The 20,963-nt window shown below is 37.4% G+C and overlaps 2 protein-coding genes across 2 annotated transcripts; both read right to left on the bottom strand.

Moving 5' to 3' along the window:
- Positions 1-11,594: 11,594 nt before the first annotated feature.
- LOC147543094 (putative calcium-binding protein CML46) lies at positions 11,595-12,405 on the bottom strand. Its single transcript, XM_086636165.1, has one exon. It carries the CDS (start codon positions 12,248-12,250, stop codon positions 11,669-11,671), a length of 582 nt encoding a protein of 193 aa, XP_086492291.1. The 5' UTR covers positions 12,251-12,405; the 3' UTR covers positions 11,595-11,668.
- A 4,713-nt stretch (positions 12,406-17,118) lies between these two features.
- LOC147543093 (uncharacterized) lies at positions 17,119-17,825 on the bottom strand. The gene is made up of 3 exons (XM_086636338.1): positions 17,664-17,825; positions 17,504-17,565; positions 17,119-17,404 (listed from the first exon to the last, which is right to left on the bottom strand). Exons 1-3 carry the CDS (start codon positions 17,728-17,730, stop codon positions 17,267-17,269), a joined length of 267 nt encoding a protein of 88 aa, XP_086492464.1. The 5' UTR covers positions 17,731-17,825; the 3' UTR covers positions 17,119-17,266.
- Between the last annotated feature and the right edge of the window lie 3,138 nt (positions 17,826-20,963).

Below are 20,963 nucleotides of genomic sequence, written 5' to 3'. Positions count from 1 at the left end.
CTTCAATATACTTCAATACCCCCCCGCAAGTTGGAGCAGGGGAAGGAATCTGAATCAAGCCCAACTTGGAGAGTAACCGATGAAATGGATCTGAACCAAGTGGTTTCGTAAAGATGTCAGCTAACTGATCGGCAGAGCGAAGGTGAGTCGTCTTAATAAGACCAGATTCAATTTTCTCCCGAACGAAATGGCAATCGATCTCGATATGCTTTGTTCGTTCGTGAAAGACAGGATTGGCGGCAATGTGCATAGCCGCCATATTGTCACAGAAGACCTGAAAGGGTTCTGGAATTGAGACACGAAGGTCTTGAAACAAATATTTCAGCCACTGCAGTTCCGCAGTGAGTGTAGCTAGAGCCCGATATTCTGCCTCAGCCGAGGATCGGGAAACAGTCGGTTGTTTCTTGGACTTCCAAGACAACGGACTTGAACCAAGCATAGTGAAGTAGCCGGTGGTCGAGCGACGGGTGATGGGACAACTAGCCCAATCAGAGTCGGTAAAACCAGAAATAGTTAGAGTGCTGGACGAAGAGAGAAGGAGGCCATGATTCATGGTGCCTTTCAAATAACGAACAACTCGAGTAGCCGCATCCATATGATTGGAGTGGGGATTTTGCATGAATTGACTAAGGTAATTCACAGAAAATGAAATGTCAGGACGAGTCACCGTGACATATAAAAGTCGACCAATAAGACGCCGAAACGAAGTTGGATCGTCTAATGGCGTACCATCAGTAGGTAATAACTTTAAATGTTGTTCCATAGGAAAAAGACTTGGTTTAGCTCCGAGGAGACCCGAGTCGCGAAGAATGTCCAACGTGTATTTGCGTTGACAAAGGAAAAGGCCTTTTGGGGAACGAGATACTTCGATTCCAAAAAAGTATTGAAGTCGTCCAAGGTTTTTAAGAGAAAAACGTTTCTCGAGACGTAATTGAAGAGATGAAATTTCCGAGGCATTATTGCCGGTGATAATGATGTCATCTACGTAAACTAAGACGTAAATGGCAGTCGGACCATCAAAAAAACAAAACAGTGAATGATCAGAAGATGACTGTTTAAAACCTTCAGCTTGTAAGCCGGTAGAAAATTTGGCAAACCACTGTCGAGAAGCTTGTTTTAATCCGTAAAGGGATTTGTGCAAGCGACATACTTTGTGGTCACCAGTCCTGGAAAACCCAGGTGGAATAGTCATGTAGACTTCTTCATCCAAGTCACCTTGAAGAAAAACATTATTCACATCTAACTGATGGAGGGGCCAATCTTTAATGGCAGCAACGGAAAGAAGTGCACGAACAGTGACCAATTTGGCGACTGGGGCAAAAGTATCATGATAATCGATGCCTTCTACTTGAGTATAACCCTTGGCAACGAGTCGCGCTTTATGACGTTCAATTGATCCGTCAGAGCGGTATTTGATTTTGTACACCCATTTACAACCAATTGGTTTCTTTCCCGGGGGTAAGGGAGTTAATGACCAAGTTTGATTTTGTTCAAGAGCTTGAATTTCCTTATCCATTGCAGCACGCCATTCTGGAAAAGCCTTGGCGGCGGAATAGGATGTGGGTTCCTCCGTATTGACAACGGAAGTAAGAAATGCTCGATGAGAAGGGGTGAATTTTTCAAAACTGACATAGTCAGTTAAGGGATATTTGGTGGAAGTCGTAGGTGCAGTAGTACAAGAACAAAGATAGTCAGCCAGATGGGCAGGACGTCTCGTTGTACGGACTGGTCGAGAAGAAGGTAAAGGTTCTTCGGGAGAAGTAGCTGAAACCGGGGTGGTGTCAGAATTCGAAGGTGAAGGTTCTTTCGAAGGAGAAGCACCTTGCAGAGGGGAAATACCTTGCGAGGGAATAACAGAGTCAGAAGGAAGCTCGGGAGATTCCTCCGAGGAAGAAGCAGCGGAAGAGGAGGAGTCTAACACAATAGGTGGGATGGGGGTCGCGTTAGTGGAAGAGTGTGAATGGTCGTCGACCAAAGACGGGAGAGTATACAAGTCCGGATGAGGCGAGTGGGTATCGTCGATGGGACTGAAGTAATAGGCGTCCGATGAAAGCGGAGTGAAGGAGGTAGGTTCAGAGAATGTCGATTGACGTTCAGCGAAAGGGAACTTATCCTCAAAAAAACGCACGTTCCGGGAATCATAGAGATTGTGTGTCTCTAAATCGTAAATGGTGTATCCTTTCTTCCCAGGCGGATAACCAACAAATATTCCAGGTTTAGCTCGAGGATCGAACTTATTTTGGATGTTGGTATTGGTTGCAAAACATAAACAACCGAAAACTCGGAGAGCTAAGTAGTCCGGTGGAGAATCATATAACATTTCATAAGGAGATTTGTATGAAAGTATTGGAGTCGGCATTCTATTGATTAAATAGGTTGCCGTTTTTAAACATTCCCCCCAAAATTTTAAAGGGAGATGTGCTTGAAAACGCAAAGCGCGAGCAACATCGAGTAAATGACGATGTTTACGTTCGACGACACCATTTTGTTCGGGTGTGGAGACGCAACTGCGTTGATGGAGAATTCCATGAGAATGGAACCAAGTTTGGAGATCATTGGATAAGAACTCGGCTCCATTATCAGAACGAAATGTTTCAATCGGGTTTGAAAATGTATTTTCAGGACTCGAGGATATAGATTTAATCTTCTTATGATATTGTTTAGAAACAAACTGAAAAAAGAAGTTTAAATGTGTTTTAGTCTCAGACTTGGTTTGCATAAGGAATGCCCAAGTAAATCTGGAGAAGTCATCAACAAGTGTGAGGAAATAACGCTTGTTGGTTAAAGATGGAACCGGAAAGGGTCCCCAAATATCAGCATGAATAAGTTGAAAAGCAAAAGTACTAAAACTACTACTTTTATTAAAAACCAACTTAGATTGTTTTGCCATAGGGCATACAACGCATTCATGCATCTTATTAAACGAAATAAACGGGAAACGTTCTGATAAAGTACGTAAACGGCCTAAATTAGGATGTCCAAGTCGACGGTGCCAGACGTCGATTGACTTATTCAAAGCAAGTGCAGTAAAATTCCTACGGAGAATGTAGAGTCCATCAATAGCATCAGCCCGACCAATCTCCTGATGATTTGAGATCGTCTGAAAAAGGCAATGAGTTGAATCAAAATAAACACCAGATTTCAAAGATTTACAAGTCTGATTTACAGACATCAAATTAAATTTGAAATTAGGAATGTAATAAACTTGGTCAATAGAGAGAGAGTCAGAAAAAGTGACTCTGCCAATATATTTGACTAAGTAAGACGCTCCATCGGGAATTTGAACATAACAAGATGGTGGTGCTAAAGCATAAGAGCTAAAAGCATCTAATGAAAAACAAACATGGTTTGAAGCACCACTATCAACAATCCAAACAGAAGGATGAGATAGGGAAGTACCTGACATCATAGCAGAACTGGAAGGAGTCTGTGCATTGACAACTGCCATAATGCGGTCATAGTCTTCTCTGGTAAGAGTTGGAGCTGGAGAAGAGCTGGAACCCTGAGAAGTGCTACGGGCACCACCTGGACGAGGGGGGCGACCATGGAGAAGATAACATCGATCAACAGGGTGACCGAGACGTTTGCAATGAGTGCACATTACATCTCTGTTACAAGTGTCAGCAGTGTGTCCATGAAGGTTGCACTTAGTACAATAAGGACGAATTCGCTTATTTCTCGGGGGAGGTAAATCACTTTCTTTCAGCTTGTTAGCGGCCGTGATCTTGGCGTTGAAAGCATGAAAGTCAAAGGGAGCATTGATCTTGTTCTTCTGCTCTTCTTGAATGACCAAATTATATACCTTAGCCAGAGAAGGTAACGGTTCCATTAGAAGGATGTTATTGCAAGTTGCAGAATAACGTGCATGAAGACCCATGAGAAATTCAATTGTACGCGAGGTAAGATGGTATTCAATGGTTGTTTTGCCAACAGGGCATGCACATGAAGTGGGTGGAATGATAGCATCCAATTCGTCCCAATAAGACTTCAACTGAGAGTAATAAGCTGAAATAGTCTGGTGCTCCTGAGTAAGGGCAGAAATCTTTTTCTTCAGTTGATAAATGTAGGTAGCGTTAGACGTAGCAAAACGCTCCTTCAAATTTTTCCAAAGATCAAAAGCAGAAGCCGAACGTCTCGTGCTACGTCGGATTTCCTCGCTGACAGAATTGGATATCCAAGCAGCCACCATGGTGTCACAACGGATCCATGCATGAAGTTGCGCAGGATCCGTCGGTTTCGGGAGCGACCCATCGATAAAACCTTGCTTATTTTTGATGATAAGAGCATCATGCATACTGTGAGCCCATTCAGCATAGTCTGGCCCGGTAAGAACGGGGTTAACACCAACGGAAGTTGCATTGTCCGAAGGATGCACATAATAAGCCTCACATATTTGTTGGAGGGGAGTTGAATCTGTCATCGGTGGAGTGTCATCGGTATTCGAGTTCAGATCACTGATGTTGGCAGATTGTCCAGAAGTCATTATTCTGTAAGAAATAGAAGAAAATAATCTATTTTAAATTCAACGTCACAATAGTATTAGAAGTGACGGTTCAAAATGTTCAAATGCAGCGTCACAATAAATTAGAAGGGACGGTTCAGATTGTCACAACTAACAGAAGTGTTGGAAAGGAAAAGGGACAGTAGATGCTGTCTCAAGTGAATAGTCCCAACAGTTGTGTACTGTGGTAAAAAAAAAAACGTCACAAACGTGAGGTGTCACAAAAAAGGGGTCAGATGTTTGGGTCGGTCAAGGACAGAATCTGGGTCAAAGTTGACTGACTTTTAGTCAAGTCAATATGTGAAAGTTAAGGGTCAAAGCAACAAAGTCGAGGTCAATTAGGTTTGACTCTGTTGCGTGAGTTGTCGCCGGCCAATAATTAGGGTTCCGGTCAAAATTGTCGCCGGCCTTATTAGGGTTCCGATCAAAGGAACAGGGTGTCGATTTCCGGCCAAAATTAGGGTCCCGATTAAGGGGACACAGGGTAATAAAAAACCGAGATGGTGGGTCGTAATGAAACCGATCAAAAGCTAGGATTTTCGATCAAGTTGAATGGTGTAGAGAGAGAAACGCCGGAGTGAAATATCTCGGTTTTAGAGAGGAAATCGTGCGAGTTGTATGGTCCTGTCGTCGGAAGTGATATTCCGGTGGTTTAGAAGGGGCGAATGCTTCCGGTATCACCCCTTGCCGGCGGAAGTTCTGAAACCCTAGAGGGCCAGTTCGTCGGAGAAGAAGCCTAGAAATCGGGAACCAAATTAGGGTTCCGATCTGGGACTTGTTTTAGTTTTGTTCTGGTTTTATGTCTATTCTGGTATTGGAACAGACCAGATTAGATTAAAACTGTTCTGGAACGGAACAGAACAGATTTATTCTGGGATGGAATAAACCGGGTTATGTCTATTCTGGTATTGGAATAGACCAGATGAGGTTAAATCTGTTCTGGAACGGAACAGAACCGACCAGATTAGGTTAAATCTGTTCTGGAACGGAACAGAATTTGTTTCTGACCTAAATAATAAAAAAATATCGCAAAAAATTCGAAAAAAATTTCGAAAAAATTGGAAAAAAAAACAGAAAAATATGTTGATAATAACTGACCTTTGAAGATGGAGTAGAGTATTAAAATAATAAGAATCCTTAGAGCTCCTTGAGTTGAATAAAAGCCGAAGAAACCAATAATCTTAAAAAAAAACTCCAGGAAATATTAATTGTGCTCTGATACCATAATAAATTGAAGAAGACACAATAATCAAAGGTGATTTCATTGATAGACTTGGGTACATATTTATAGAGATTACAATAGGGTTTGTGGAGAAATAATAAATAAGGAAATATTACAAAGAGGAAACAATTAAAATTACAATTGCTATATTATGTATTTCTTTCTATCTTGGGGAGATATCTTCTAGATATCTTCCTTTTCTTCAATATACTTCAATAAAGTTCACCTGCACATCATTAATTCATCTTCAAATATCAAGTAACTTGATTGTTCCATAAAAAAACATGGGTTCCAAAACATGAGGGGCAATAGCATGACAACACCATCATCAACTGCTGTCTCAATTGGTCATTTAAGCTACTGCCAGTACATGTTCACAAAAGAACACAATCGCGGTTATAGAGTTTCCACCCTCTTCATTCTTCACAAAGTGACCCGAGCACCACCAGTTTCTTCCACTGACGCAGAATCTGCATACCTAAGTTATATTTAAGGCAAATGTTTTGACATTACAATATAAATAAAAGTACTAATATGAAGTCTCAAACACTAATGCACTTTGTCATAGTACTTCATTAACAACTATATCAGTAGTCAAAAAATACAGAAGGTTTCTGTTTATAACAGAGAACTGTAATCTAAACGGAAACTAATGCTATTCACAGTTCACTACAGAAAAGAAAAACCTAATCAACAGTTGATACTAAAAACCTATAACAGAACAAGATAAACACTTACTAGTCATAGTGAAAAATAGCAGAGTTAATGAATTTTTTACTCATATTCAATCTTTTTGGACTAATCAAGAAATAATGTTGCAAAACCAGATACTAATCTTAATGAGACACCTTAAAATGAACTCTAAGATCTGATCCTTTAGCCTTGCAAGCTAAAGAAGGAAATTTGAAAAGCAAAATCAGATCAGACTTAATAAATTTGAAGATAATCAACAAAAACAATTACGAGTAAGAAGAGTAATATCAAATTAGAGAAGTTCACATTCGGACCAAACGGTCTTAACAAGAATGCAGAAGAAGGGAACAAGCCGTATCGCTATTATTTGATCTGATTTCTCGCTAGATTTCACCATAGTTGTATCTGTGCCTACACTAGCTATCAACTCATATCTTGTGTAATAATAGCGCTTTACGCTTATAAACATAAACAATATCGTTACTTGCTTGGATGGAAATCATATCTAAGTGGTTATTTTTCTTAATGGAATCAGAACTATTAAAGCTAAACGATGATTTTTTCATGAACCAGACAATAATAATCAGAAAGTACCTTTTATTTGTCTACAAAAGTTCCGTTAGACAGTCGAATTAGTTTACCACACTGTTCACACAAATGTAAGAGCAAAATTAGAATAGATCCCAAAACAAAAGTAAGAGCAGATCAAAGCTCAACAAAACCTTCAAAGCTCAAGAAATCTCAAGTCTAAGACATCAAAAGCTTTGGAGCACTTGAAAAGCTTACAGTTCAGCAACTAAAATCATGAAATGATGGTTTTTCTGCAATTTCAACACATACAAACTAAGTAGACAAAATTAACATATATAGTGGACACTATTTGTAAAACTTTTACATATTTAACAACAAATGAACACATTTAACCATTAAGTCACATTTAACACCAAATAAACACATTTAACAACAAGTGAACACATTTAACATGATAAGATATTAAAATGGCGAACAACAAACAGATGAAGCTATAAGTGCACGAGTGCACAACAACCATAAACTTACCTAGAGGTGTTGTGAAGATTCAGAAGAAGGTGGTTGTCGTTGTTGTTGTTGCATGAGTTCCATAAGTGCAGCAATATCTCTTTCTTGTTTCTCTTGCCTTTCAAGCATTACAGCTTGGTTTGCCGCAAGTTCAGCCACTTTCTTTTTGAGTTCGTCATTTTCGTTTCCCAAATCTGAGATGATCTTCTTGCACTGAGTAAGATTTTTTGGAAGATTACAACCGTCAGGAAGAGCTTCATGCAATAACTTGAGCATTGACTCAAAAGACGCATTACTCCGACCTCCCATTGTTTTAATAGTTCATAATCTATCAACAAAAGGCAGCATATTCATTTTATCACAACCCGAGTACAATGGTTTCTTCCTCTGTTGTAACAACCTTTCAAGGTCTTTGTCTTCAACCTCGTTTGTCCCCCCATCTACATCTACTCTAGAGTTGTCATGGACTCCATAAGCGTCTCGCACCAACTTTTCAAGGTCTTTGTTTTTGTTGCCGACAAAGACTTGTTTATTAGTGACCTTTATTGGTGCGGGCATAGGATTCGGTACTATCGGTCTAGGTTCTCCATGCATATGCCAGGTTGTGTACTATTTCGCCATCTCGTAGAAATACAAGTGTTCCATAACACTTTCTCTAACTGCCCACCTAGAGTTATTACATTTCCCACACGGACACTTTATTTGATCACCTTCCATACTTCTGATAACAGGTCCGTGAGCAAATGCAAAATCCAAGAACGCCTTTACACCATCCGCAAACTTTTCTGATCTCCTTTTATCATCGATCATCCAAGATTTGTCCATGATTTCTAACTTCCATGAAACAAATAAAGATATGTTAATCATACGATATCCTATCATCGACTCAGATCGAGTACACCTTAGAAGCAATGAACCCATACATTGCTTATTAACAGAAAGTCCATTGACAGACATATTTAATTCATTGATGTTTATATATATTTAAAACAAGCAATGGACTAAGATGGATGGATGATGGATATGAGATTTGGATTATCCTTGAATGAAATTACCTCACTCTTATTGGTAGGGTGAGCATAAAAATGATAGTTGGACACCTAAACACATAAGAGTGTCTTATTTACCGAGGGTGTCTTCTTATGGGAATGACAATTGGTTAGAAGTTTCTTATGTGATGGATTTTTAAACTAAAACTACAAAATCTGCTAAGAATTCTACAATGAACCTAAATTAGAGGAGCCTAAAACTCAATTTTTTAATCTCTCTGATCAGAGCATTGTTCATGAGAAAAGACCCAATATCATAACCAGTAGGATACCGATATGGCTTGCTAATCCCATATACACATAATTAGACGCAGGAACATGAAGGGTTTTTAAAATTCGAAAATTCTATCTCATGTTTTCTAAATAATTATGAAAGTGGAATACATTTTATGGGTTAATTTGTACATTATATGGTAGTTCTTCACAAATATATTTCCCATTTTCAGGTTCCATGAGTAAGGTTGAAATTTCTTTATCTCTTGGATTTCATCTCAGGTTCCATGATATTTAGGGTTTTTCACATTTGTAACGGCTCAAACAGACAAAGGCCGTTACAACTTAAGTACTTGCAACGATTGACCCGTTACAAATAATACGGCGCAATTATTTAAGGTATTTGTAACTACATAGATTTAAAATAGACGTTACAAATACATGGGGTATTTACAACAGCTTTCCTAAAAGAATCCGTTATACATAATCCATTTCTAACGACTCTTCATGTAGAAGCCGTTACAAAAAAATGGTAAAACAACATCAAGCCGTTACAAGAAAATGGTAAAACATTATCAAGTCGTTATAACATCCCAACTACAACTAAAGCACTTACCTTTCTGTGTCTTTACATTTTATAACGGTTTTATCCACAAGTGGAAATGCTAGATAATCCAGCAAATTCAACCCACTTGGTTGACAAGTACATCTGGACCACAAAATAAACGACCCAGATTTTATCTAAGTTTTTTTTTTTTTTTTTTTGATGTGTGGTCTAGTTGTACTTGTCAACCAAGTAGGTTAAATTTGCTGGGTTATCTAGCATTTCCGATCCACAAGTTGTTATAATGTGTTATATATAACAACTCTTAATTACAGTCAGAAATTGGTAATAAAGGAATAGGGTTTTTGAAGAGAGAGAAAGTCCAGCCTGACGTCAACAGGCGATTGGTTTTCTTCCCTCTTATTTTTTCCTCAAAACGAACCCTAAACCACTCCAAGATCAACCAAATCCACCTAATCAACCACCCAAATCCTGCATGCAATAACATCTTCTCATCTAACCTACCAGCATAATCCCACATACGATTAATCAACATCTTGCCTCCATTATTTTTCCTCTCAACTATCAGAAATAAGTTACCCCAAGTAAACCCTAATCTTTAAACTCCAAAACACTCACAATCAACCAACACAACCAGCAAAATCACGGCCTCTTTCAACTAAATCTAACTTTCAGGAAATCTATGAATTGGTCAGAGTAATCTCGAATCAGAGTCAGCAATCTGTTCCACAACAAAGCCCTATATAAATTGCAGCCGGTGAGGAGACAACAGAAGCAAAAACATAACCCTATATTCATCATCACGTCAGCACATTCAGGGTAGTAATCTGGTTTCTTCTTTACTTTTGTATATCTATTCCTTAGTCTAGGCCTTACTTCTCATCCTTAATTAGAGTTTCTTGAATGGTTTTAGGCACCTTTATGTTGGTTATTGTGATCTTTAGATCTGTCTGTACTAGGACTTCCACATGAATATCTATTTTTCTGCATCTCTTGATTTTTAGACGCGCATCTTTAGAGGACAAGCTTAGAGCGCATGAAATAGTGGTGGTTTTCATCCCTCTCATGTTAAACGATGACCAAACCCTAGGTTCAAACTTCTCTTCTATCTTAACTGAACATTACTTTAACCTTGGATCTTCTTCTACCATCTTACATTACAACACCAAGAAAGTTTTTAACGAATGAGATCAATTTATGTTTATATGGATCCATCTATTAACTTTGTGGCTCATGAGTTCATACCCTCTGTCTTATAAAAGATTTAACAGAAGTATTAACTTACCTTTCGACCCAGGAAGACACTACGATTCACATAGTTATGTCTATCTTTGTAGCTCACATTTTGTTTCTCATTCCTCAACTCAATCTCTGTCGATTACTTTTGTGTTTGATTTTCGAATAGATTTAACTACTTATCCAAGTTCCTTAACATGTTCACTTCCACCCCTTTTCACAATTCATTTGCGATCATTTGTCGGATTAGCTGGGTATTTATACTCGGGTTATGACGACGATCCCATATACTAGGTGCCTGATCAGATTCTACTTTGTGGAACTCGAGCGGATATGGTCTCTGTATATGGAGAATACTGGCGGGATAACTCGGAATCATCATTTGGTTCCACCTTACAGACATCCTCGTTTCGTTCTGGAACTTTGGGTGTCTGTTTAATCCATCTTCAATGTTACAAGAAGTTAGGTACTAGTTTCATCTTTCAATTAACCGGAAGGACTCTCAAGAACAAAATTTCAGATCATCCTCTTGAAGAGTTATCAGACTTAAAAGCTACATAATGAAGGAAGCTCCACTAATCGAAGTTATATTGTGCAATTCCTCAATCATGTAATTTTGTTATTTTACTTTATTTACTGTTATGTTTGTTTTTCGAATTTGGATATTGTAATAGACTCTAAAAGTTTAATGTATTTGCTTTCAACAAGAAAAAAACGGCTCTTAGGGTTTTGCCATTATAAATCACGTATTTGTAACGGTCTTTTCTCAAGCAGCCGTGATAAATAAGTTATTTGTAACGGCTTACTCCCGGCAGTTATAAGTAACCCGTTAATAATGACCATCATTTTTCTAGTGATGCCTCATAGAAATATAGTTTCTTATAGTGTTTTATTTGCTTGTTAATTTGTTTTTGGAAAGGCAATATGTATCAGTGTCTCGTGATCGAGACCTAGAGGATTAAGATCAACATATTAACCACTCAAATCAAGGGTTGTTGACATTTGCCTGTTATTTTCATGGTGGGTTTTCTTCTCAAGTTCTCAAAATTCATATAATCTCGAATTAGAAATATATAATCACTCAAAAATATCTTTAAAATCAAGAAATGAAATGCTAATTTTGGTTTAAACTATACAAGAACAAAAAGGGATCAGCAAAAACTGTTCTCCATTAATGTTACAAACTCATTGAAATCTATTCGTCCGTCTCTGTTCTCATCGAAAGCTCTAATCATCCTTTCACAATCCTCCATAACCGATCCTTCTCGAAAACCCAAACTACATAAAAGACTTTGTAACTCTGTTGTATCTATATATCCATCTTTGTTTTTGTCAATTATATCGAAAGCCGCTTTTACTTCCTCTATTTCGGGTTCTTTCTCTTCGAACATGACTAGCAAATCATCCAACCCTAATCTCTGTTCAAGATTCTTACCTTCTCGATTATAGTTGAGTTTCATTTCTCTCATTACCATCCCTATATCTTCTCTACTTAGCTTCCCATCATCTTCCTGTGATTCTTCTTCCTTCTCCCAAGTACTTATTGGCATGTCATTCTTGATGTTCTTCTTCTCCAATCGACGCTTAGACGACGAGCCGAAAAAAAAGTCAAAAAATGAAGAGAAATCTTGAGCTATACTAACCCACTTGAAAATCCCATGGAATAAGAGAAACCCAATTAGGCCAGCTAATGAGAAAGTTGGTAAGAGGGAGTTGGTTGATGTTTTCTCCATTTAAATTTGATTAGTTTCAATCAAAAAAACATAAACAGATTCCGATTTATCGGTCAAAAGGGTATCTTAAGAACTGATTAATTGATCAAAATTTGAGCTATGAAACAATTTAAAGAGAAATTAGAAGTTAATATGTATTGATAAGAGTTGAGGAAGGAAGAAGGTTTGGTAGTCATATATATATATATATAGAATGAGTACTTGCTTATCTTTGAAGTTATCAAAGTTATTGTGGAATTTCAAAAGGAAAGGAAGAAGGTAGGTTATTGCTGATGTAGGGAAGTCTCATACGAAAATGGTGGAAAAGAATAGAGAGAAAGTTGGAGAAGTAAGTATTGAAGGAAGGTTCATGGTCAACTGCTATAGCCTGAAAAGGGCAAAGATATGTTCCATATGGAGTTAGGTGCTCTCCTTGACTTTTAGTTTTTTTCTTTTGTCATTTTATGTGATTTTCTCTTGTTGGTGTACTTCCAAGAAAAGTCTAGGTTAACTTTGAGGGTAGTCCACCTAAATGATATTATAAAGTAATTGAAAGAATTGTTCATAGTTGGAAAACTTGTCCACTTACTTGGTAATTGTTAGAATACTAGAATTGGTTCATGGTTGGGTTCTCGCTAATTTTTTATGATATTGTATATCAAAGAAAATGTTTGCTTGACCCGGCACGAGATATCTCGTGTGCCTAACAACTGTGGCGGGCTTGGGCGAGCAATGGCCACTTAAAATTGTAAAACGTCCACCTAAGTTGTCTCATTGCCCTTATAGGCAGAGCTTTGAGCGCTCAGTTTCTCCTAGTACCATGGGGAAGCGAGTGTGGACCGCTTGCTGGATGATGACCAAGCTCAATCTAAAGTCTCTAATGGTTGAAAGGAAGAGAGTGTTACTGTGATGTTAGAATAAATGAGAAACTAGTCATAGGAGTACCTATAGAATTAGCATATGGCTTCATTATAGTTGTAACTCTAACAGCACCCACGAAAGGTTGTTAAGTTGTTTAATAAGTCTTTCTAGAGACGCCTCTTATTCCTCACCTTTCTTTACCTCCTATTCAATTCCAAGTAATTCAATATCGAATGTTGCAAATTTGTATTGGAGAAACTCGAAGGAACAAACTATCTTATTTGGAAAGATCAGATGGAAACTATGTTTATAAGCACAAAACAAATTGGGTTCGGTGATGGTTCAGTGATACCTCAAACTAAGATAATAAACGGAGATGACAAAGAAGTACCTAATTCGTTGTATAATCAATGGAGAAGAACTGAATCGCTGATAGCTTTGTTCGTTTATGTTTAAAGACTACCTCTATTGACTGAATATCTACTAATGTGCTTGGACTAACCTCAGCTAGAGAAATTTGAAAATATCTTGAAATTGTATTTAGGGAGATTTTATAGGAAATGCCCAAGCTTGTTATAGGCAATCTCGCTAAAGGCAAGCCCGAATTTGGTTAGAGGCAATGTATAGGTAGGAGGCAATGCCTCAACCACGGTTTGACCTAACGGCGTAATTAATGTTGTTAGGTCAATCGTTAAGTCAAAGTCTTTTGACTTAACCCCTCCCCAAATTCAGAGAAGATAATCGTTCTTAACCCCTCCCCAAATTCAGAGAAGATAATCGATCTACGTTGTTCGTCGATCTCTTCTTCTTCTTCTTCTTCTTCTTCTTCTTCTTCTTCAAATCTCTCTCTCTCAAGATCGGCCATACTTAACTTGCGTTCACTACAACTCTCCTCTCCATCTTTCTCCCATTTTATTTGTCCATAAACCCTAGAATTCGGGAGATCGAATTTCTGTAAATCTTGACCCAAAACTAAATTTCTCTGTTTGGGGTTGCTTTGAGTCTTAATTGAAGCGTTTCTACCGACCATTTTAGTCTGGAGTTGACGCAATATTTAAAGATGTTTAACAAAATTAAGTTCCTGTTGTTGAATCGGTGGGCTCGTACCGATAGAGGCAGTGATAATCGGTGTGGCCACACCGGTGGGGGCAGTGCAAATCGGTACAACCTCACCGATTTCAATAACAGAAAACAAGTATGTCGAAATCGGTCTGGTCACATCGTGCTATACACACGAACTCGATCGAACCAGACCAATTTTGAGGTCGACATCAATTTTTTTAATCAATGCCGAAATTTACTCCTTCAAACACGAATCGAAGTATTAGGGAATGCTCACATACCGCTTTAGAAATAGAATTTTGGGCAGAAATCGTTTTGGTGTAGTCTTTTGGCGTATCCCTAATATTTTTGGAACTTTCTTCATCCATGGTGGTTTCTAACAAATATGGTATCACTTGCACTTAGAGTTTGAGGAGACAAACACAATGGGTGGTGCATTTCAAAGGTCGCCAGTAACCGGTGACTTTGATATTTTCGATGAGATGAAACTAGGGTTTAGGGATTCGGGTTTGACATCTAGGGCTTGATTTAGTTCCTTATTTTGAAGAGAGAGGAAAAGATAACTTGGGTGATGATAACCGCCAAAACTTGATTATTGCAGGCATTGCCTTTAAAGAAATATGGGCATTGCCTATAAAATTTCTCTTGAGGAATTTGAGGCAAAGATCTCTTCCATGAGACAACAAATTCAAACTATCAGAAGAAGAGATCCCTCAATAGCTGACTATCTCTGAAAGATTAAATCTCTTTCTCATTCTTCTACCCACCACACTCACATTCGGGTTGACTGATCTATTTACGTCGACCGAGTCAAGTTGATTACAAAACACAAAATCTTCTACGACTCGCAAAACCTAAGAATCCCTCCATTAACCATACTCTTTGCCCCACCACTTGAAACTTCGTTGTTGATAGGGAGTAGGGACATATTAAAATCAAACCATGATCTTCCTCCAAGATCATATTTAGCTGTTGAAGCTTTGCATTGGTGTTTTAATGGTGAAAATTATGAGAAAAGAGAAAGTTCAACTTCTTATTTGATCCATACACAACTATATAAAGAAGACTCACCATTCAAAAGGTATACAATTATACAAACATTACATAAATCTCCGTTTCAAGTTTATTTTTCACTGAAAGTCGTATTTGAGTTGGAAAATTAAAAAAACACTATGTACATAACCTATCAGAGATGCTCAGACGAAGCATTACAAATAGGCCCAAAGCTACCGATTTTGTTCAACAATGTCTGTAATCGTCTTACTAATGGAAAATTGAAAGTTACCATTTAAAAAAATTGTTCTCACTTTTCCAATAGGATGAGTAATGACCTTCAAACATTACAATCAGAGACATCTTTTCGATTTTGTTCAGATGGCATTGGTAATTGTCATACTAAAGGAAAATCGAGAGGTACCCTTTTAAAATATTATTCTCGGCTATCTGTTGGTATAATGAATACCAGCAGCCAAGTATTACCATCGGAAGCACCTTTCCAATTCAGATGGTGTCAGCAATTATGTTACGGGCGAAAAATCTGTAGCTGTTAATCTTGTTGCAAACAATCAAGATTGTCACAAAATAAAAACAAATCCATAACATAAACATCAAAATCATCCATAACCATTAAAATTGTAGCATTATATAGTCTTTTTAACATCAAAATCATCCATAACCATCGTAATTATCCAAAATATTTCAGAAAAATGGTAGCGGCTAATCATGTTGCAAATAATCAAGATTCTCACGCAACAAAAAAAAGAAAAAGCAAATCCATATCATAAACAGCAAAATTATCCATAACCATTAAATTGTAGCATATATTATATAGTTTTTTAACATCAAAATCATCCATAGGCATTCCTAATCATCCAAAATTTTCTAAAAAAGTGAAAACCCTAAAAGGTATGAATGGTTGAACTTTAAAGTGGAGTTTCAAAGTGAAATCTCAGCAACAAAGTTGAAACTGTAACTGCTTGTACTCGAACCTATCTTTGTAGTAGAACGAAGAAAGATAAGAAGATTAAGGAAGTAATTGAAGGTTCGGTTTTTTGGAATGGTTTCAGAGATAAAGAAACACAATGTTTATGCCTCAAAATCCTTTGGAATTTTTATCAAAAGACCTTCAACTAAAATAAGTGTGTAAAGGACAAATTCATTTATGAATAATATCAGGTGATGGTATCTAATGATAGATGCTTCATGGGGTGCCAACCTAGTTGGGATGTCATGAAAGCAAAGTGAAGATATCACATCTTTCATTTTTTTTAAAAAGGTATGTGCGAAATTGAGTTTGGGTCGTGAACACGATTAACCGTAATTGTGGGCGGTAAAAACGGTAAATGCATATAAAATATCCCTTACAGAAATTGTCTGCCTGAGACAACCCTATAAAATGTACCTTAAAAAAACAGTTGGTCTGGTTATCGTGCATATCACATCTTTGATGTATCAACACCATTGTATTGACTATTGTACATCGTAGTCAATTTTCAAAAAAAAAAAAAAAACAGTCTGCCTGAGAGCATCTCCAATGCAAGACTCAATCTTAAAATCTTAAGTGCCACCTAGGACTTTAGAGTTTTTTTTTGAGAAAAAACCTCTCCAATGCAAAACTCAATTGAGATCTTAAGTTGATGTGGAAACATTAAGTTTTAAGATGTCTCAACTAGAAACTCTATTTTTGAGATCTCTATTGAGAGTCTTAAGTGTCCTAGTCATCAAATTTAATTTTTGAACCAATAAAAAGCTTTTCTTTCTCAACCACTTTTTCCTATTAAATGTATGTATGACATGTGTATCTATTAGAGTTTGTTAGAGTGTTGCATTGGAGAAGGACTTGAATTAGAGACACTCAAGTTAGCCACATAGGAAAGAGAATCTCAATTGAGACTCAACACATAAGCCAAATAGAGTTTTTTTTAAGTTTTGCATTGGAGATGCTCTGAGCCCGACGATAGTCCTAATAGACATTAGAATTTCATTTATTCCATCTCAAACAAAGGTAAACAAAGAACACTTGTTACAAAAAGATCATTTCATCTTTCACTCTCACACCTTAAAGATGGTAATCTTACATTCTAGAACAACCAAAAGCACACAAAATCAAATATTTTAGGGTTTAGGAGAAGGAGCAGAAGGAGATGAAGATGAGGGTGGTTTGTATAAATATCCTGCTCTTGGATTCGTGTTTGCTTCTGGATCAGTGTAATCAAGAACTTCAATCATCCCATTTGATTCCCCTGTTTTTTCCTATCATAAAAAAAGCAAACAGAAGAACATAACCCAAATTTCAAGATATAGAAAACTCAAAACCCACAGCTAGCTATAGAGAGAAAAAGAAAAACCCACATCATTTCCTGAGACATCTGAAGCAGCTCCATTCTCTAATGTTATTAACTTTCTCCCAAATCCTATCAAATTATAAAAAAAGAAACTTGTGAGCCATAGAAAGGGAAAAAGAATGAAGAATCTAGAAATATAAAAAGAAGAAGAGAATTGATGCCAGTACCTGGAGATATGCAGAGAGAAAGAACAGCTGAAAACAGAAATAAATCGAAAAAGTAAGATCGACCCATTTCTTGTCTACGCTTTTTAAGAAATGGGTTCTTCTCAATTTTCGTAAAACTTATAGTTGAGGAAGAAAACAAAACAGGGAAGTTTGTTCTTATCTTTCTCTAAAATAGGAATACTTATGCAGAGGAGAGCATGTATAGGGACTCATAATTGGTGTAAAGGAGCACCTAAAAAGGATTTAGCTTTTTGATTGGGTTGTCCCTATATACCAATTGGTGCAGGGGCATCTCCAATGAGCCCCCTCGTTATTTTCTCTTCCCAAAAATACCACTCAAACTTCATCTTCATCTCTACCCAATACTAACTCGATGCTATATTTTCTTATTCCCTTTATATCCATATTCTTCGCCATCTTCGCTCTTCTACCTCTTTTTCTCTTCATAAACGTCAAAAGACTTCTTATGTTATCATGAGAGGCGAAACAAGTGTTTTAGGACTAAGAGCATCTCCAACGCGGGTCGGCTGGGGCGACTGAAGCAGTCCTCAACATGACCGTTGGATTATCCAACGACCAGATCTTGCTTAATTTTTTTTTTCTAAAATAAAAATAACTACAAAATTAAATATAAAATTAAAAATAACTAAAAAATTAAAAATAACTTAAAAATCAAAACCAACATTAATAATAAAAATATATTAATAATCCAACGATCAAAACACATTACTAATAATCCAACCATCCAAAACACATTACTAATAATCCAACGACCAAAATCTATTCATTGTCATCGTTAGATCTCGTATTCCATAAGTGTTCAATAAGATCTGCCTTCAACTGAGAATGAGTATCCTGGCTTCTAATTCGACTTACTCGTTCAAGCACTTCGTCCGATAAATCTTCTCCACGCTCTATCAGACCCATTTCACATCCCTCAATATTGATTGTAGCTAGCATTTGGACCCTCGTTTTCAATAATCATGTTATGCATTATGATACATGCCTTCATAATATCACTCATGGTCTTTACGTCCCACCAACGTGACGGTCCCCGAATAATTCCCCAACGAGCTTGCAGTACACCAAAAGCTCGTTCAATGTCTTTTCGAACCGACTCTTGTCTTTTGGCAAAATATGCTTCTTTTGGACCATGTGGATTAGCAATAGTTTTAACTAAAGTACCCCATGGAGGGTATATCCCATCAGCAAGATAATGACCCATATTATATTGTGTTCCATTAACTACATAATTAACTGGGGGACTCTCATCCCTTAACAGTTTATCAAAAACTGGTGAATGTTCAAGAACATTAATGTCATTGAGGATCAAGGCATCCCAAAAAATGCATGCCATATATGGAGGTCTGACGATGCAACTGCTTCTAAGATGATAGTTGGGGTTTTGACATGGCCAGTGTAGGATCTGTGCCATGAGACGGGGCATTTACTCCATTCCCAATGCATACAATCAATACTCCCTAGCATTCCAGGAAATCCTTGCGATTCACCAAGTGCTAGGAGTCTAGATATATCTAACTCATTCGGATCTCTCAAGTATCTAGGGCCGAACACATGGATGACTCCTATTAGAAATTCTCTTAAAGATTCAATGACAGTAGACTTACCAATCCGACAATATTCGTCTTGTGCGTCGGCTGCACATCCATATGCAAGCATCCTCATTACAACTGTTATTTTTTGATGAGGTGACAATCCCTTTTGCCCCACTGCATCAACTCTTTCAGTAAATTTGGGGTTGTATCTCCCAACAACATTGAGAATACGCAAAAACAAACCACGATTCATCATGTAGCGTGTGCGAAACAATGTGTCATCATAAGTTCGAGTTTCATTGAAATAGTCTCTCATGATGTTTTCATGACCGAGTTGTCTATTACGATCTACAATTTGGCGACCCAAAACAGAACCAACATGACGAGAACGTTTTCGTGTAACGTTATTTTCCATTTCTTCTAACATTCTACGATCATCGTCATCTCTACTTCGAGCCCATTCATCTTCTTCGAACATCAACATTAATAAAGTAAAATTGGAATTCATGGGATTCAAAGGATTTATGGGATTCAAAGGATCCATGGTTGAGAAAGAAGAAGATGAAGTTTGATGAGAAAGAAGAAGATGAAGTTTGATGAGTTTGTAGAGAAAGGGAGATATATTTATAGAGAAATATGAGATATTTAATATGGTGGTTGGATGGTTAGAGATATTTAATATGGTAGAAAAGGGGGAAATTCAAATTTCAAATTCAAATTTTCGGCCTCAAGAAAGGCTGAGGCTGGAGCTGAATTTTAGAGGTTGAGCTGAGGCCAAAAATTTTGAGTGAAAAAGTAATTTTTTTCGGCCTAAGACAATCTGTCATTGGAGTTGCTCTAAGGGGAGTTTGTGGTCACATCTAAATATTTTTTAAACGCAAGTATTAAATAGAATTGTATAAAGGGTTAAAGATTGAATTACAAATGGTTAATTTTAAATTGACTTCCAGCTTGTGACCAACTAAATTTGATCCTCATGTTTGTCTAACATTCACATTTAGACCACGAGATTATGATTCTCTTCTTCTATCACCTTCTGATATAATTAAATATTTGGTTGATCCGGATAAGACATGGTTTTTATGGACTCCACCACAACCATCACCATCACCACCACCACCATTTCTCTCTCTTAAGCTCTCTCCCTCCCTCTAACTGAAGCTTTATGTGAAGCTTCCATGGAAATGTCAGAGGAAAGGAGAGAGTTTTAAAGAGAGATGATGATGGTTGTAACATTTTTTTTGATGGTTGTAACATTAAGAAGGGGCACCACTTTCTTGGTGTCCCTATGGCTATATACTACCAAACATAGTCCTTATACAAACCACCCATTTGTAGAATCGTACCCAAGTTGGAAAGAAGTGAGAAACCCACTTTCTTGGATCAAACAAAAGAAACCATTCTCCAATGTTAGGCTTTGAAAGTTGACACCACTTTCCCGTATATGGAGAGTCATTAACAGTGTGCTTTGATTAAAGTGAGATTTCGTTGACAAATCTAATTAACTCATCTTGTTGATAAATCTAGTTAACTCGTCTTGTTGACAAATTTTTGTCTGACAAACTACGTGTCATAATATGACTAGCAGTGGGGTATGAATTGTCTGGTAGAAATTTAAGATTTGACATTTGGTTTGTCAAGTGACGATTTTGTGGTAGAGTGATACTTTGTGTCCCTTAGGGTGGTGAGTGGTCAATGCATTAGGGCTTTTAAGTTAGTATAAACTATAAAGATTTGTAGAATT

This window comes from Eschscholzia californica, unplaced genomic scaffold (assembly GCF_041429995.1).
Source record: "Eschscholzia californica isolate CP2 unplaced genomic scaffold, dmEscCali1.0.p SCAF_4, whole genome shotgun sequence".
Classification (NCBI taxonomy): domain Eukaryota; kingdom Viridiplantae; phylum Streptophyta; class Magnoliopsida; order Ranunculales; family Papaveraceae; genus Eschscholzia; species Eschscholzia californica.
The sequence above is the reverse complement of the archived record's forward strand: the minus strand, read 5'-3'. Positions and strand labels throughout refer to the sequence as shown.

Excerpts from the sequence above, each read along its gene's own strand:
- LOC147543094 (XM_086636165.1), bottom strand. The coding sequence starts at position 12,250 with ATGGAGAAAACATCAACCAACTCCCTCTTACCAACTTTCTCATTAGCT.
- LOC147543093 (XM_086636338.1), bottom strand. The coding sequence starts at position 17,730 with ATGGGTCGATCTTACTTTTTCGATTTATTTCTGTTTTCAGCTGTTCTT. Across the intron at positions 17,566-17,663 it reads TTCTCTCTGCATATCTCCAG|GATTTGGGAGAAAGTTAATA; the intron begins GTACTGGCATCA and ends ATAATTTGATAG. Across the intron at positions 17,405-17,503 it reads CAGATGTCTCAGGAAATGAT|GAAAAAACAGGGGAATCAAA; the intron begins GTGGGTTTTTCT and ends TTTTTATGATAG.